Source organism: Sorex fumeus, unplaced genomic scaffold, assembly GCF_029834395.1.
Source record: "Sorex fumeus unplaced genomic scaffold, SorFum_2.1 ptg000081l, whole genome shotgun sequence".
Taxonomy (NCBI): domain Eukaryota; kingdom Metazoa; phylum Chordata; class Mammalia; order Eulipotyphla; family Soricidae; genus Sorex; species Sorex fumeus.
The window spans coordinates 13,018,588-13,037,987 of record NW_026606138.1 but is presented as its reverse complement, the minus strand read 5'-3'; the positions used below and the strand labels follow the sequence as shown (position 1 = coordinate 13,037,987).

The 19,400-nt window shown below is 38.3% G+C and overlaps 1 protein-coding gene across 3 annotated transcripts in view; it reads right to left on the bottom strand.

The window, feature by feature from the left end:
• Window positions 1–1,241: 1,241 nt before the first annotated feature.
• Window positions 1,242–19,400, bottom strand: part of RORA (RAR related orphan receptor A) — a 744,445-nt gene continuing 726,286 nt past the window's right edge. For all 3 annotated transcript variants that reach the window (XM_056130838.1, XM_056130839.1, XM_056130841.1), the window contains 6 exons: window positions 18,499–18,620; window positions 15,958–16,090; window positions 14,914–15,021; window positions 14,060–14,170; window positions 12,848–12,960; window positions 1,242–10,517 (listed from right to left, as the gene is read on the bottom strand). In XM_056130838.1, coding sequence (XP_055986813.1) covers window positions 10,353–10,517; window positions 12,848–12,960; window positions 14,060–14,170; window positions 14,914–15,021; window positions 15,958–16,090; window positions 18,499–18,620 — 752 coding nt within the window. In that variant the 3' untranslated portion in view covers window positions 1,242–10,352. The remainder of the gene's footprint in view (window positions 10,518–12,847; window positions 12,961–14,059; window positions 14,171–14,913; window positions 15,022–15,957; window positions 16,091–18,498; window positions 18,621–19,400) is intronic.

Sequence of the window (19,400 nt, the reverse complement as noted above, 5' to 3'; positions counted from 1 at the left end):
AATATTGAAGTTTTGTTTTCTAAGCACAGAGCAAGAGGTAGATGAGACAGCATCTCTCCGCAACCCCCCCCCCCCCCCCCCCCCCGCCAAACACCAATTACTACTCCCCAATTAAAGAAAGTAATCCTGGAATTTAAAACTTTTTTTTTGAGAGCCTATAAAGTGGATAAAACATGTAGATTGCTGAATATGAGTACTTCTCACTGCAGCCAACACTTGAGGGGGCAAAGGAACAAAAGTCCAGAATCAAAGTACATACATAAAAAGCAGTTTGTTTTCTCTTTCCAACATCCAAGAAAAATGATATTAGAACCAAAAGGGTTTTATCCAGCTCACAACTGGTGCAAAGACAGAGAGGGGGGGGTCATCAACCTCAAACAAAAGGCGGATATGAGCTTGCCCTGAGTATAGCAATGAAAAGCAGAAGAGAGGCTTTTGGAAGTTCATCAATAGGATTGGGCCAGAGCTATAGTACAGCAGGAACGTCTCTTGTCTTGCATGGATCTAACCCATGTTTAACACCTGGCACCACATACGGTACCCCACGAAGAGCCAGGAGTAAGCCCTGAGCAACACTTGTGTACCTCCCCAACAAACAAATAAATAAAAAATGGTCATTATTTAAAAAGTAATTTGTATCATTACTAAGAAAGGATGGTATGTGCTCACAATTTCCCCTGCCTACACTCAGAGCAGATATTGCTAAAAAGTATGGTTCCTTCTTTTTGAAGTTAAACAGCAACCTCAGAATCCTGAATCTACATTTCTGGCATCCATTATCAATCAGCAGGCTTTATTTCAACAGTGAAACATTCTTTGTCTTCTCTGATCAAAGGATAGCTGAAGGTGGGGTGATCAAAAGATAGTACTGCAAGCAAGGAAGGAGCTGGCCTTGCAGGCGGCTAACCCACATTTATTCCCAACACCCCCATAGGTCCCCCAAGCCTCTCAAGAAATGATCCCTGAGTGCAGAGCCAGGAGTAAAAAGAGCACTTCCAGCTGTGGCTGCCAAACAAAACAAAATCAAAGAAACAATCAAAATGAATTTACCATTTATTATAGTGTTTAATATAATGTTTAATCTATATACCTATTTTATATACCTGGGGTCACATGAAACTTTCTTGGGCAGAAATATATCACACTTGGAATGGATCACAAGTGGAAAACACTTAAGAAACCTTAAGTCAGAAAACAATGTAGCAAATAACCAAGGAAAAGGAAGAAAAACAAGGCGAATGTTCCATTAGAAGCTGAAATTTTATTATAGGATAACAGTACATAAAGCACATCTAAAATTGATGTGTTCAATGCACTTTTAATAAAGGTAATGTAATATTAAAGGTACAGTTTCTAAGTACAATATAACAACATTCATATTAGAATGAAAATTGGAGTATTTAAAAGACAACATTAAATCTCTCTTTTTTACAGTTTGTATTTACAAAATGAATCAAAATATTTTTTTATATTCAGGACAAGATAAAATAACAAACAGCTGGAAATAAGCAGACTACTGTCAGAGTGAATTGAAAAGAAAACCCAATGTAAGTGAAAAGTTGGATGATCGTCTAATAAAGATCATTAGCAAAGTTTTAGTACAATACTATTTTTTAAGATTACCATAAATGGCTTGCATTTTTAGTGTGGCAGAAAAGGAGTTTTTACATACTGTACACAAAACAGACAGTATATATTTATAGGTACAGTATTACTGGTTCCAAACTTGCATGTATATTTACAGAAGGCGGAGTTTGTTACTCACAGAGTTTTGTGAAATTTGTGTGCTTAATTTTCAAGAGCTACACACAATTAGAATCAGCATTTCATGTGGTCTTTTCAAATGTGGCTTTAGTAGTTGATTGTAGAAGAAAGTATTAACCATAAGGCTTGGCATACTTTATAAATTTACCAAAACAACCCAGGGAAAAGTTTTATTGGGACAGACTTGTCATTCAATAATGATCAAATGGTGACATGTATTGGCCATTGTGCAGACGCAAAGAGACACAAACCCTCAAGAAGCTTAGGATACTCATTTTTTTTTCTTAAGGAAAAAAAAGATTCCAATCTCTAAGCAAAGGACTAAGGAATGATGTGATTTGTATTAAAAGATATTTCTCCTGAAACTGTACCCCATTTACTTTAAAAGGTTAACTATTAGCATTAGCTCTCATTAACCACATGATTACATTTATAATTAAGGTGACAGAAACTCTTCCATAAAAATGGAAAATGTCTAGAATTGTGGGTAAATATGCAGTGCATGAAAGCCAAGAATTGTGGCTTGAGAATTTATCGCTTTCAATTACAAAAAGTGCAGTAAACAGAAACATTTGCTCTATATTTATAAATTGCTCAAAAATCTTTGCTAAAGATCTTATAAATTCAGTAATATTACAGAACAATTCTAATCAATATTTAATAAGGTTAACTACATCCTTAGTTAGATATTTGATGTACCTTTAACAATGTCAACAGGTCTTGGGAGAATGGGTGAAAAAGTTTAACTAAGCTCACTATTAAAATGCTTTTAAAATGAAGGCCCTTCACTCAGTTCACAGAACTGGTTGAGGTCACATTAAAACAGGACAACTCTTGTTGAGATTGCTTTATGACCCAACAGTCTCCTTAATTCTCCTGGTTCAGGTGGGAGGGGGGAAAACTTACTATGTCATCAAGCCATCAGGGATATTTTGTACAATTGCCTGTTTTCTATAATGGGAGCTAAGTACACAACACTGTCAAGTGCCGATAGATTATTTCTTTGTTTAAAAAGGTATTGCTCCATTAAATTCATATTTTTTTAGGATCTTGAATTTTGGAAAATTATTTTTTCACTTGGGAAATATGAGATGAAGGCCCAAAGGAAAATATATGTAAAAGTGAATATATTTGCATATACTCAGATTTATAAAACAAATTTACCTTATAGATGTCAAATATCTGTAACTAAGGAAGTAATTTTATCCTAATTAAATATGCTCTAGAATAATTTATATAATGAGAGTATGTTTTTAAAGAGAAAAGCATGTCCCAAAACCAGCACTCTGATACAGCTGCCAGTTGGGCACAGGTAGATATATATATAGATATATATGTGTATATATATATATACAAATATATATTTATACTCAGTGAAATTAACAAGACCCAAAGGTGGTATTGTCTAGGAATAAAAGGGATTTTCTTTTGTTCACAAAAGTAACTTATCTAGCACCACACATCAGAAAAACACAAAAATAGCACACTCTAGTTCTAAACAGCTATGTCTAAAATAGATTATATAGTAAAACCAGTATTATACAGCATATTGTGAATTTGATAAACAGATAAATATTTGCACTGAGTAGGCTGTTTATAATATAACATCTTCTTATCTATACAGAATGAAAGCCAAAAAGTTAACTGTATAGAGGTGTGCAGAACGACATTAAATATTATGACTCAAAAGCAGGGACAAAGGTAAATTTGAAAGAAGAGTAAGAGAGAAAATGTTTACAGGCCATTACAAGTTCTTAAGTTAATAGTAAATAAGGAATCAATTGCTCAAGTTGAAGAAAGCAGTAAACAAGAGATTGCATTTACATGCAGATGTCTAAAATTTGTATCTTTTTTAAGTCTATGCACAAAAGTCATTTGTTTTATTGCTTGACATTCAGTTATGGCTAGATTATTTAACCTATTTTTTTGTACTTTGGAAACAAGAATATTGTTAAAGGTGCCATAAAAATGGACAACATTGAAAACGGTTTGCAAATAAACCACCTAACACTGCAGTTCTTTATACATATTAAAAGCCTTGTCTGGGGTTTGTCATATGTTAAATATATTTAAACTGGGAAAATATGTTGTAGCTTGAAGCCTCCCATTGGCTCAAACATCCAATACAAAAACACATCTCCATAAAAGGAGCAGGCAGACAACACAGATACATTTAAAGAAGCAGCCAGCTAATGTCCTAATGTTTAAAAATATACCACTGTTTTAGAGGAGATTTCAGACCACCATGGATAAAAAGAGAATTTTTGGATTCAGGAAGATGTGTACAGTACATACAGATTTTTTTGTGTGTGTGTGAAATAATTTTCACTCTATTGCTCAAGAAGAATATATTTACACATGTAATCTGCTTAATGATAACCAAGTTCTTAGAAATAGTATTTATCCACACAAAGTAATGATGAGTGAAAAATGAACACTGGAGAGAACTGAGTTGCTCTATTGCAACAGAATGGCATGTGTGGCACTGTCACACTAATAGCGAGCTACCTTGCATTAGCTCTCAGAAGGAAAAATGTGTGACAGTGCCAATGTGGCAAACACACTAAATGTAAACAGAAAAGATGGAATCTAGGCATCTAGTTAAAATGTTCATATTCACTTTCTTAACACAAGACTCCATGTTATATAGCATTGCTGGAAAAGCACTGCTATTTGGATCAGATATTCTGCCATTCATTTATAAAGAAATCAATGACAGAATGTATTTATTGCTCTATGTTCCGAGGGTGTGATGACACATGGAGATAGATTCCTACAATGTTTGATTGGTATGAAGTCAAGCTTCCGGATTATTTAAAAACACTTCTGAGAGTTTGACAAAACTGACCTCCCATCAACAAACATATCCAGAAACAAAATCAATTGCTTTGTAAAGACAATGATGAGAAGCCTTCTAATCTCTTTAAAACAAATAAAAATAAGCCGGTCTTGCTAATCAACCTGGAAGAATCTTACATGAGGTGTTGGGAAGAGAATAAAGACATGTATCACAGACTAATAGTAGTACATAAAGATTATTGTTGCAATTGCTTTTCTAGACAGAATCTTGTCTACAGGATAATGTTGTGTTTTTTTTAATAGGGTTCTATTGTGTCATGTCTTTGTAAGAAATGAGTGGTGATAATAGTATGTATTATATAAAGGTTAGTAATTGATGTATATGCATTTATATGTAAATATATTAAAACCAAGGTAAAGATTTATTTTTCATCTAATAGAAAGTTTTCCAAATCACGCTTCTTTATGGAGTAAGAAAATATGTAAAAGCTTCTTCTGATGATGTATTCCACATGTGGGAAGCATCAAAGTCAGCAATTACAGTGAGATTCACTGATTTTATAGAAAGTAATATATGGAAATAGAAGAGCAAAACTTTATTTCAAAAGTGTAAAATGGAACCCTAAAAGCCAGCTCACATTGCTGTTCCGCAGGCAGTCTAATCTGTAGACATGAGCTTTCCTATGACCGATGTGAAGTACAAAGGTGGAAATATAATTATTTTACATCAAGGGATTTTTTTTGTCTGTGTTTTAGTTTACTTTTGTAGAACATGTGAAGTTAACAGCTCTTTGCTGGCATTAAAAAAAAAACAACCAAAAACATTCAAAAAGTATTTACCTCTCTCACTGCGCTGGTAGACAAGGCTCTCATCTCTACTGGATTTTGAAACTTTTGTCCATCATATGTGGAATGTGACAGAGTTTTTGAATGAGAACAGCACAGATCTATTGATAATGACTGTTTAATCATTAGAGACATGGTAAGTGCAGAATTTCTCGGGGTTGCCCTATTGCTAGGTGTCTTTTGAACAGACTAATATAAGTCGGCATTGCCATAGAAGTGATTCGGGGTTTTTAACCACATGAGACTGAAAAACAATATGTTTCAGACTCCACAAAATGAGATACTAGCTAAGAGTATCTTAGTATCTTAGACACACACATGCAGCTCTACAGTTCACTTGTGCCTTGGCGGGATAGTTTTATTATCATTAACACTAAAAAAACACAATTTGTCCCAGTAGTACTGGCCACCCTGTTTGAAGAGTTTTAGGAGATCCCTGAGCACATCATTTCTGACTCTTAACCCCAACTCCAAAATGATAGGGTTTCTATTGTTGATATCAAGATGGATTGTCATTCACAGTTAGTCAATCATAAGGTGCTTATTTACCCTTTTTGTTCACCAATCAGCACAAAGAACTGTCAGAAAATAACTTTATTATTATTATTATTATTATTAGTTTTAAATAATAGCGCTGGAAGGACACATGATTTCAACAATCAATGTTGGAAACAGTGGCTTTAGGATTATTATCTGGCTGCCCCTCAACAAGAACAAGTGATTCAATCAACGTGATTCAATCGACATTCCTTAGCCAAAAAAAAAAAAAGAAAAAGAAAAAAAAACCAAAACAACTATACAAATATGTATTTTTTCCCTGAGGGATCAAAGTACACCCGCAAGTGCTCTATGTACATATTGCACTAGAGAGGAATGCAGAACATGTGCAAAAAAGCAACGATGAGAGAAGCTTACATCCTACTGAAACCTTTTCATTTAAGATTTTACTAGGTTGTTTTGCATTTTGGAATGTCGGAACACAAATATCTATTCTTTACTCTAAAACTAAAAACATATATTTCTACTATGGCACATTCAATGAAATAAAAAGTCTCCTAAAGACAGATAGACAAATTCCATCAAGAAAATAATACAAAGTTTGTTTGTTTGTATTTCTTTTTTTAGAAAATTACATTACTTTCTTTCTTTGTTTCACATTACAAAATCTTTTTTTTTCTTTACACAAATCACATTTTATTGCAGGAATATTTCAAGTGCCATCAAATATTTATAGAAGGGTTAAAAAAATAGAAGTCTCTCTAAAGTGGTCCAGACAAGGCTTTGTATAGAATAAATCTTTTTTTCTCCCATCTTCTAGTTTTGATTTACTTATTTTGAATACATTTTTCTTTTCCATTGACACTTAGTAGCCTAGAAGCGGTCTGAAACACACATCTTGTACATATGAATACCACACCACACACATACACACACACATACACACACACACACACACCACACTCACTCCCTCCTCACTTGATCCTCAGCCCACTCCCTATGCTCACAGAAATCTGGGTATCCCCACTATAAAGAACAACCAAACTTAGAAGCAGTGTCTTAAAAGTCAAGTTTTCCTTAAGTTAGGAAGGGTGAATTAGGATGCTGAAGACTTTAAAAAAATATCCATAGCTTTAACTCAAATTAGGATGCTGAATACTTAAAAAACAAAAACAAACAAAACAAACCCAAACCATAGCTTTAACACAATTTGCAAACTGTCCAAAAAAGCACTTTCATCTGCACTTTTGTTTTCATTGTGACCAAGGCCAGTTTCTTCATGAAATAATGCAACCATTTGGACACCATTGTGACTAAAAGCATTCTTTTTATACAAAAGCCTTATTTACCCTATGTAAAAATATTGTATAAAAGGCGTTATAGCGGCCGGGATAGTAATGATGTGATACCAATCATTAAAAGCCTACTGGACATTTAAGATTAGGAAAGGTTAATTATAAAAACTATTAAGAATGATTGTTCTGGCCTCACCGGTAGTCCATGTCATCACAAAGTTCTAGAATAAAGAGAAAAATTAAAAATGCCATTTCCCCCCACCTTCTTTTCTGGACTCCATGTTGTTTGCAATTGAATTTATTTTTAACTTCAGATTTCAACCTTCACCCAAATAATCGCTGTTCCCTCAAATCACTGAGCACACGTCTACTATTCTATTCTCTCACACCTATGAGCTTTGCCCTTAAAAGTCCGCACCCTGCTCTTTCATAAAGACCTGGCAGCAGCGTCATGTCAATGCATCTTGGTTTACTCTGAAAGCAATGCCACTACAGCATTTTTATTGCTGGCATTAGAGCTTTTTTTTTTTCTGAATTTTTGCTTTTTTTGTTTGTTTGTTTGTTTGTCTGTTTGTTTGCATTGGGTTACATGCAAATTCTTTTCTTGGGAAAAAAGAATTTATTTTAAGTTCTGCATTGTGTTCTCTCTCACCCTTAGAGAAGGTCAAGGAGCTCTTCTCTCACAAATGGACACTGGAATTAGGTTTAGTTGCTCTTTAATGCGCTAGCACCTGAGGCTGGTCATATTCAGAAAGCTTTGGTTAAAAAGAAGTTAATAGACTTTAATAAAAGCATCCCAAATTTAGAGAATCTGAATGACTCCCTCCCCAAACACTCAAGAAAACATCCCATAAAACCCAACCAAAATAAAAATAAAAATACAAAACACCATTTTCCCCTTACAAAGAAACAATAGTAGGGAAAGAGCACAAATAAATAACTGAAATAAGGTTGGTGCTTCTTACTGAATATAAATATTATTGATCTTTAAAGGACCTCTGCTTATTTAAATTAAAATCTGATTCAACCCTTCTTGCCCACATATAAATACTATATGCTGATATTAGCCTCTTTACATAAGCACATTAAAGTTTTCTGTCCTTGTAAGAAATTTAAGTAAATATTACTCTCATCTATTGATAGTTAAACCCTTATATATTTTTTTGAAAAAAGAAAAAGCTTTAGATGTTATTTAGGCTTCATACACACTTCTATGTAACTAATTTCATCCCTTCTTCCACATTCTGCAGGAAGTACATTAGAAGCCCAGTGGGGTTAGAAGTAAGAGCCTGCATGGGGATCAGACATGGGGGGCACATTCCTGTGCAAGATCCATGGGGGACCCTGGTGGTAAAGGAATCTCCCCTTTGTGGGGCAGTTTGGACACTCCCACCTTTATCTCCTAACAGTTCCTTTTTTTTTTTTTTGTATAAACAGAGTCTCTTTGATGTCAGACCAGCTGTTGGGATGCATACTCCCTACCTACCCTGCACAAAGGCTGCTTCTTTTAAAAAAACCAACCTGTTTCTCCTCCCTTCCCCTCCTCACTGGGAATTCTTTAAAAATAAAATCAAAACAACTTAACAAGACAACTCAACAAGTGAAACAACAAACAAACAAACAAAAAAACCTCCATATTTCTCACCTGCATACAAAGGCCTAACAATCTTCTAAATACTTAAAATAAATTATAGTCCACAGTTTTCTAGTGAAGATAAATACAATAGTCAATGTTCGCAGCTAGCATCCACTTCACTTCAGAGGCTTAACACAGTCAATGTTTAAATAAGATAAACTGGTTCAGCACTGGGGGCTTCCCTCCACCCCCCCCATCCCAACCCCAAGACCCAGTCCATGAAGTTCGGAGAGTGAACTTCTAGAATTCGAGTCTCTAGAGGCAGCTAGTCTAGAACTAGTTTCCCTCCGAGATAACTCTCAGAGTTCCCAGATTATGCCAAGAACACAAACATCCATGCAAGTAAATGCTTTCAGTCCTCACATATGTTCGCCCACTCCCCCTCCCCCCATACAATCTTTGAATCCTTTATAGAATGAAAGTCAGATTTCCCACAAATATCCTGGTTGCTGATTTGCTCTCAAAGCACAGGAATTGTAAGTGGAGATGGGGTCCCTGCAAGGACAGGGGGTGTGGGGGAGCCCTCCCCCAGCCCTCACCAGGCAGCATCTTCAAAAGCTTTTCAAAAATCAAGTGCATGATGAAGCATAAACACATCTATCCTTTAAGTGACCACATAGCAAATTTAGGGAGAGTTCTAGTTTTCATTTTCATTTCAAATTTGTGGGCTTAAAAAAAATTCCAACACTGGGATTTCTAGATATGACCAGCCAGACTTTTAAAAGTGATTTTGTAAACAGCAGCATAAATACCTCCCGATGTACCTTCCAAGCCTTCTCAGTTAAACTTGTGTTTCTGGTGCACATACAACATGACAGTGAGCACGCTAGCATTTAATTTAAAGAAAAAGGTGCAAAACGAAAGTGCCTTATCAATTCAACAGGAAAAGCTACACCAGTAACTACATTTTTATATTAATTAAAACAATATATAAACAATATCTCTTTTAGCTATATATAGTCTTCATGCCCATTTACCCTGTAATATATTATAATGCTATTGTTGCTAGTGCTATGGACCCTTTCATGCCGTCCTGATGACTGGCAATAATCGGTGAAAAGAACGAAAACTTCCTTCATGAACCAAAGAGCAAGTTGTGCAAAGTGACGCCGCAGCCTCCGCTCTGCACACCAGCCACCGGTTATCGCTGGGTTCTGTGATGACCGACAGATTGGTGACTCTGTGGAAAGTCTGTGGGCAGTGAGCTACAAGAAAGGAAATCCTCCGAGTTTAGTACCCTCCTTCTGTTGTAAACAGAGGCCAACGGTCAAGAAGCTGAGACAAAAAGGGTCCATATCTGTAGGCAGAATGGAAATCATATGCATGAGAAAAACAAGTTCAACTTTTATTGGTTTTCATTGTTTCCCCTCCTTTGCCTGACCCCATCACCAAAAGATGTGCAGTGTGCTGACGCTCCAGGTCTGTGCAGGGCCATAGAAAGTGTCTCGGTTAATTTTTGTCGTTGATTCTCACGTGTGTACTTCAGACATTCGAGAAGTGCTTAGGTGATACATTTACCCATCGATTTGCATTGCTGGCTCAAATTCTGAAGTGAACAATTCCTTGTATAATGGAGGAAAATGGAGTCGCACAATGTCTGGGTATATTGCTTTAAATGCCATGAGCTTTTCTGTATGTCGTCCACATAAGGCTCTTAATGTAGACACCTTGCATATTAACTGTGGGTGGAAGAAAGGACAGGAGTCAGAAAGGACAGACATGAGAGTCAAAAGGCAGGGTGTCAGGATTGATCTTGACAAGGTCTGAAGAATGGCAAAATTCCCAACATCCAGAGGCAGAGGACTGCTAAAGGAATGATATAGTCATATCACACAATCCTAGGATTCCAATGACACAGTTACATAGTTCCCACAGATGCTCACAAGCAAAAGTGGCAGAGTCAAGATGACACCCATGTATCTCATCTCCTTCTCCCCTACTCTCTAGGAAGCACTAGGAAGAGCCATCTCTGTGGGGAGAGGAGGTGGAGGGGCTCCCCACAGCCAGAGGAAACTTCTCTGTTCTGGATCAGAACTTGTCCTACTACTTGAAACCAGGGCGAAATTTCCTTTCAACAAAGAGCTTTGGATACAGAAAAATCAATTATGGGGTCTAAGCAAAAGATCTTGGGTAGAAAAACTACATAATCAGAAGGCTTGGACAAGGGTCCCAGCACAGACCAGTTGAGGATGAGTTTGAGAATTTCAATAACAAATTTTTTTTGACACATCCGGCAATGCACAGGGGTTACTTCTGGCTAATGCACTCAGGAATTACTCCTGGTGGTGCTCAGGGGACCATATGGGATGCTGGGAATGGAACCCAGGTGTGCTGCGTGCAAGACAAACGCCCTACCCACTGTGCTATAGCTCTGGCCCCTCAATAACAAACTTGATAAACCAAGAAACATGACTTGTAAAAGTCTTTTTGAAAGTCTCAGGACCAGACCAATTGTACAGTGGGTAGGCGCTTGCCTTACACACACGGATCCAGGTCTTATCCCTGGCATCCCATATAGGCCCTCTAGCAATGATTGGTGAGCTCAGAGCTAAGAGTAATACTAGCACTGCTGGGTGTGGCCCGAAAACACACAAAAATCTTTTTAGAAGTCTTAAGTGTTCTATAAGCATATAGACCTTGTTATTTAACCCCAAGCACTGATATTCCTCAACATATGGGGTCCTTCCAATTAAATCCACCACAAGGGAATACCATCGTGTATATAAAGGTGCACATATACACTAAGCTATCATACTTAAACCTAGCCTACTTAAACGTGCTCAGAACACTTATACCCACACAATGGCTGGGCAAAACCCCTCTGACATAAAACCTGCTTTATAGCCAAGTGTTGAACAGACCTTGCAATTGGTGAATATGATAAAGAGAGTAAGAAATAAGCAGGTCACTGAGTCTCCTGGTGGATCTCAGTAAGCCCAGACTCATGGCATCACACTGGGCTGTAAGTCACTTGTTCAGGAAAAGAACACAATTCAAGTTGCACTGAACACACACTGCTTCCACATCATGATAAGTCAAGAAAGGGTAAGTTGAACCATCTTAAATCAGGGACCACTTGTAATCCTCTCTAAGAGGTGATCTTTCCAGATCACAGATCTCGTGCTCCCTAAAATAAAAAAGGTACATCCTAAGAATAAAAGTATTCATGTCTTGCCTTTGAGTAAGTTGGAGAGAGGAGAGTCCCTGAGATTTTTTCATACTTCTATCTCCCATTCTTGCCTCAAGCTCTATCTTAACCACTGCAAAGTAAAAGCTGAAGCAGCAATTAACCTGCAACTTCTGTTCTCTGACCTAACCTAGCTACCAGGAGAAAGGAAACAAGCAGAAGAGAAAACCACACATACTCAAATCATTCTCTCACACATATTTAAATAATGCATAAAACACATATATTTAAAAACCCAAGAAAGAATAAAGTCAAATTTTCTAAGCCCAACTACTAATATTAGCATTAGCACTAAAGGATATTAGCATACTTTAAATTGACATCATAATTATAATTTTATTGCATAAGATAATAATTATCAAAAATGAACTTCTTGCTTTGAATACAGGGTAATAATAGGAAATTGATGAAGAAAATACAATGGTAATTTATTGTTGACTACTAATGAATTTCATGGAAATAGAACTAAAATTAGAATATATAGTTATCGTGGTTACTTTTTTGCATCCTTCATACTCCCTACTCCTATGTTCAAAGATTCTTTTTCTAATTTACATCAAGGCAGAACATTATCTCTGCTTTAAGCCCATCTGGTGAAATAAGAGGACTTCCAGAATTCATAAAGGCATTAAAAAAATCTGTTGCCCTATTAGAGACAGAATTGAAGCAGAATTTTGGCCCAAAATAATTTTTTGAAAGGGGGTCATTTCTTGCCAGTAGCTCTTGTTTGTTATCATGGTGGTTGGTCAGACCTTATAAGGGCAGCTAGCAACCAGTTACAATTCAGGCAGCTGGACCAGCTGCCGGACCGTCTGCTCTTACCTTCGTTAGTATTCCGTCTTCTCGGTGATTCTTCTGTAGGACGTGTTGAAGAGCTAGTTGAATTTTCTGTTGCAGTTTTTCTATCTTAACCTTTTCTTGCAGCCATGAGCGATCTAAAAATGAGATAGAATATTTGTCAGTTTTCCTTTAACATGGTTTCAGAATACCCCAACTGACTTTGAGGCACTGCTAATTATACAAGTGATGTTTATTTAGAGAGTAAGAGGGGCTTTACTCCTCTTTTGAAAATCTGCTCCTATCAGTAGACAACTTTTGATGGCCATAAAACAGAAAGCTAGACATTTCCACTTAAATGAATACTTTATGATTGGGAAAGTCCTCACCATCACTTTCTGAAGATAGAGTCAATTAAATCCAGGGTCATTCACCTGAGTCCCTTCAACCCTTTCTGGTTAGAAGTTGGTTTGAATACTCCTAGCAATATTGCTGCCCTTTATGGGAAACGTGAAAAATCCTTATGGTTCAGGGCAACAGAAGGAATTAGAATTCTAAGCCAAAGGTTAGTCATTTAGGATAAAGACTTTTTGTGTATAAATGCTAAACAGAAGGTGGTAAATTTTCAAATCTCTAAGAGTGTAGTGCTGAAAACGTGGATTGAATTCAAACTAACTTAAAGATGGTGTCCAAACAAATTTTACAAAAGAAGGAGAATGTCTTTAAAACCCATGAGGTTAAGAGCCCAGAGAGATAGTCCAATGGGCAGGGAGGGCACTTGCCTTGCATATGATTGGCCAAGGTTTAATCCCCGATACCCTAGTCCCCCAAGTCCCGCCAGCAGTGATCCCTGAGTGCAGAGCCAGAGCCAGGAATAAGCTCTGAGCACCACCATCAGATGTACCCCTTAAAACTCAACCAGACCAATCAACCAACCAAAAAACAAAAAAAATCTTTGAGGTTAAATAGGGCAACCCTCCTCTACTCCAGCTGTTATCAGGAAGCTAACTGTGAATTCACTTGGTTCTCAAGATTCCTTTTCAGAAGAGGAGGAGGACTTATGAGAAGAGGTATTATGAGTTTGTGTGTGTATGTGTAGAGGATTAGCGGGAAGTTATTTGTTGAGAAAAGCACATTTAATAAGGGTCACTATTTCTCTTGGCAGGTTCCTGTATATTCTGTAGTGGCAAAAAGTGGTGTGCCTTATGAAAAACTCTTTACTGGACAATAAAAAACCATTTTCTTTGGTTATCTTACCTGCTGACATCAGTACAAATGCAGAAAATAATGCAATTTCATCTTCAGTCAGGTGCATAGAACATAAACTCTTGCCAAATTCAAATACAAAGCTAATGAAGTCTTCACAACCTGCCATGATCCAAATAAAGACAATATAGGATTATGGTTATCATCATAGGATAAAACTATGGAAGAGGCAAGTTGTTGAAGTTCTAAGGGGATAGTAAGAACATTTCTACAGTTTCATAGCTTCAGATGTATGTGTTATATATTCATGTGACATAACAAAGAGTTATGACCTACCTTCCATCATTTAGTCATTTTAAAAAATCACTTACCAATGTATCTCAGACTGTTCTATTCTTATTAAAGATTTCTCCCACTTTATTTAAATTTTAGAACTCAAAAAAGTTATTTTAAAAGTATATGCCCCTGTTTCACCAACCTATACTATATTTTCTTGAGATCTGAATTTCATTCTGTTTCAATTTTTATTTGAGGGAAGGTAAACTTGTAGTTCATGGCTTGGTTTTCTGGATCAAATCATATCTTGTGCTTTATATGAATGATATATCCCCTGAAAATCTGGTTCCTAAATCCTGGAAGGAAACTGGTAGGATATATACATATATATTTTTTCTAGTACCCCCTTCACTATCAATGGGAAAAAAGCCAAACTAGATTTTTACTTGTACAAGCAACAAAAAACACTTGAGTTATATGAATTTTCTACTATGATTTATTATAAAGTAAAGCAGCTACAAGAGCTCTTAATTCTTATTTATCTATAAGCAGTTCTCACTTTGTTCATCACCAGCTTGCACCCAACTCCCATCTTGTCCTAGACCCCTGACATTCAGCAGGTTCCTTACCTAAGGATTTGAAGACTTCAGGACTAGCATATTTCCCATCAAAGTACACGGTGTTATTCTGAGAGTCAAAGGCACGGCACATTCTAATAAACACCACCTCCAGAGAACCTGAACAATGACACAAGACTTTGATGATTGTATCTTGGCGAGTTTTCTTTGGTTTATTTGGTGCTCAGGGTTTACTCCTGACTTTGTGCTCAGGAATAACTCCTGGCAATGCTCTGTAGGGACCCTCCACAGTGTCAGGTCAGCTGCATGCAAGGCAAACACGCTACTTTTTGTACTGATCCAAATAGCCCAATTGGTGTTTATTTTGAAGGAGCCTTCTTTTTGTGGAAGGGCAGCGGGTGGTTTCAGCAATTCTCAGCTATACCCACTCTCCATCCAAAAAGGTATAGAACACATTTGGGGCCAGAGTGATAGCACAGCAGGTAGGGCGTTTGCCTTGCATGCGGTTGACCTGGGTTCGATTCCCAGCATCCCATATGGTCCCCTGAGCACTGCCAGGAGTAATTCCTGAGTGCAGAGTCAGGAGTAACCCCTGAGCATTGCTGGGTGTGATCCAAAAAGTAAAAACGAAACAAAACAAAACTAAAAAACCAAAACAAAAGGTATGGAACACATTTAATGATAGCTGTGGAATCTAAAGCCAAGGAAAAACATTCATTCCTATTAATTATATGAAAATCAAGCAACTAATGTTTAAGTTCTACAACCTTCTTCCTGACAACTTCCCATTGTGTTGGGGGGCCCTGGAGCACTGAATAAAGATGAGGGAAAAGGTAAGAGCAAAACTTGGGGATGCAGATTGAGTTTTTCCAACCAATGTTTTTACCTGGAGGAGATGCAATGGCGGGGAAGTTTTTCCTGCAAAATGCTAAAAAACCATTCCAAAGAACTCAGTTTCTGCTATGAGGAACCTGAGCTCTTCTCACTGGCAATAGATTAACCACTTAGGACACGTTCCTTAGCAAGCATTTTTTTAACAAGCAGATAAAAAGCAGGTCAGAAAGTGATCTCGAGACTCACTGGTGAAGCACATACCTGCTTTGAGAAGCACAATTTGATCGTTTTGACACAGCTCCATAAACCCATCAATGCGCTTGGCAAATTCCACCACGTACTGTATCGCTTCCGTGATCTTGATGGAGCACAGCTGCCACATCACCTCCCGCTGCTGTGTCAGGGAAAGCATACAAACTGTCACAGTGACCACAATTTTGGCACAACTGCCCCAATATTCCTGCCTGGAAAAATCCAGCTTTAGAAGAGGATTGAGAAAGGCTGGCAGATTATTCTTTCCCATTTTTTTTTTTGCATGGGGGGTGGTGAGGGGTGGAAGGGACATACTGAACACACAATGGTGCTCAGGACTTACTTCAGGTTCCTTGAACCCAGGGATCACTCCTGGTGAGCATGGGGGTCCATACCGGGTATTGTGGATCAAACCCTGGTCAGCCTCGTGCAAGGTAAATGTTCTACCTGCTGTACTATTGTTCCATGGTGGTAGATTTTAAAATGATCTAAAATTACTTAGATCATAACTCTGGCTTCCATGTCCTTCCTCAGCTCCGATACTCTCCTGCCTTACTGGAGGGAAAGGGAGAGGAAGGATGCTCTGAGCAGATGTGTAGCATCAGATGAAATGCTGCCTCTGCTTTCACTCAAGGCCACACAAAGGAACCACTGGGGGAAATCTTCCCTTAAGCAGTGACTTTTGCTGGGGGAAGTTCAGCATGCTTTACAGGGGGAAGGGAAGAGAAGGTACCCAGTGACGTCTGCTGCAGTGAGTTGGGTGCTTAGGACATCCTTGTCTTGTTTTGTTTTCCCAAGAACAGGTCCCTGTTTTTTGTAAATGGACGCAGATGCTCTGATGGCTCTTAGCTCCTCAGGACTAGGCCAGGGAGTTAACCCTACCACTCACTGGGCTGCTCCCAGGGGCCGCTCCTTCTCATGGCTTTCGAGCTTCAGCTTCTCCTACAAAAGTAACAGAGCTACCTGCTACCACCAGGTCAAACAAAGGCATGAAGTGCTGTTCCAGAACCTCCCCTAGTTTATGATTTTGAATTCTGAGATTGTTCCACTGCAGTTTAGTTAGAGGGTAACTGACCAGGTGGGATGCTCACTCACTCCTGCAATCTTGGCTTCGAATGAGGAACCAAGAGTCTTGGTCTAGTCTGATGGTTTCTATCCCTTGCCAGAGGCCAACACAGGCCAAGAGATATCTGTTTTCTCATGTGTAAAGTCAAATTTTGTTTGGGGGTCACACCTGGTGGTATTCAGGGTTCACTCCTGTTTGGGTTTAGGGGACCAAATAAGATGCTAGGGGTAGAACAAACTGCCTTGCCTTCTGCACTATCTCTCCAGCCCAAAAGGATTAGCTTTAATGATCTCTATGGGCCTTCCTAAACCAGAATATCTATGATCAAATAGAAGTTGTATCTTGTTCTTTCACTAAAAGAAGAACGGATACTTGTTACCCTTCTCCAGCCCTTGACCTTCTCACGGAGGCTACTTTTTGCTCCCTATTTCATGGGAAAACCCAAGTTAGCAGCATTGTTTGTCAGCTTCTGGTTCTGAGTTGTGCCTGGAGTTGTGATTCTATCTTCCAAACTAATCTGGATACACACCCTCCAAACTCTTTTTTAGCTCCGCAGAAAACACATGCTGGCATCTCAATAAGGTGACAAAGCTCCATGTGCATGAATGGTTGGGAAGAAAATTTTGTTTTGGGACAAGGGTGGAGTGGGCTTGCTCAAGAGACCCTAGGGTCTCTCCTGATAATTATTGGTCACTGGGTTAACAGTTCTATGCCCTGGCCCCAGGATGCATTGCTGTTAGGTTCTGCAGTGCTGGAATTATCCAGGGACCCAGTGGTGATAGGGAATTTGGGGGCTTGGGGGTTGAGAGTTTGGGAGAGGACAGCAAAACCACATTTGGTGGGTCTGGAAGCCTCCAAATCTGTACTCCATGAAGCCATGGGATCCTGTGGTGACCAGGGATTGGACTAGGATCAGCTGCATGCATGAAAAGTGCCATAAGGGGCTGAAGCGATAGTAGGGTGTTTGCCTTGCAGCTGTCAACCTGGGTTTGATTCCCAGCATCCCATATGGTCCCCTGAGCAACACCAGGAATAATTTCTGAGTGCAAAGCCAGGAGTAGTAACCCCTTTGCATAGCTGGTTGTGACCCCCTTAAGCCCCCCAAAAAGTTCCATAACCCCTGTACTACCTCTTTGACCTCTTGAAGGATTTTTTTTTTTAACTAGAAATCTGTTTTCTGGTGACAGACCAATGAAGATTGGTTGGTCTGTTTGTTCTCTTGATTAAATGTTTTGCCCACACTGCCTCCAACCTCCATAAAATTTCCTGTAAGAGGGGGCCAGAGTGGTAGTACAGCAGGTAGGACGCTTGCCTTGGTTACAGTTGACTTGGGGCAGATCTCCGGCATCCCTTACAGCCCCCAAGTGCCACCAGGAGTAGTTCCTGGACACAGAACAGGAGTAACCCCTGAGCATGCTGGGTGTGGCCCCAAGAAGCAAAAAAAAAAATAGGAAAAACAAAACTTTTTTCTCCTTTATGCATACCTTGTTTTGATAGTTCTCAATCTCCTCCTGAAGGAAAGTCTGCCACGTGATCTGCTGGAGCTCTTCTCTCAAGTACTGGCAAGTTTCCAGGTGTGATTTAGATATATTCTGTGCAAGGTGTTCTAAAGAAAAAATAGGAAATCACGGCCATAAAAAGTCAAGTCTGGAAAATTGGCTAGTCTCTGATTTTTAAAGCAGTGAGTGTAAAAAAACATGCGGAGTGAGTTTTTATTTCTACACCTTGAATTAAGCACTTTGGAACGAGTCTGTATTTTGGAACATCAGGTGCAAAACATAACTTTTACAATAAGGACTGGAAAAGAAAAAGACTATCCTAACTTTCACCTTGTTCTGTGACCAACACGAATGACCTAGACTGAGTTGTGCCTTTGCACAAAGTCTGGGAAAGAACAAATATTGACCTCAATAGTATGGGAAATGATTGACATAGCTTCTTTCTGGCATTTTTAGAAAGGCACATCTTTTATTACACTGCCACAAGGAGGATTACTCTGGAAAAGTTAAGAAATGATACCCTTTTCTGATGAGAACTCTTATTTTTCCTACAAATAGAAGAACAAGCATGGCTGAAGGTCTGTGTTTAAGAGCTCAACACTGGAATATTAGTGCGTGGGTCTAAAAATCGGGACTACTATTTACCAGCTAGTGCTCTTGGATGAGTTATTTAAACTGTATTGATTTTTTAATTTCCTCACATGTAAAGTGAGTAAAACAGTCTTCCAAAAGTCTTCTTTGAGAATTAGATGACTTTGGCATTTAGAATAAGTTGAGAATGGGGAGGAGCCCAGTACAGATTATGTAAACATTTGTCATATTATTCTGGTGTGTATGAGAGTTGGAAGCCTGAGATAAGATGTCAAATAAAGAAACAGATGCCAAAG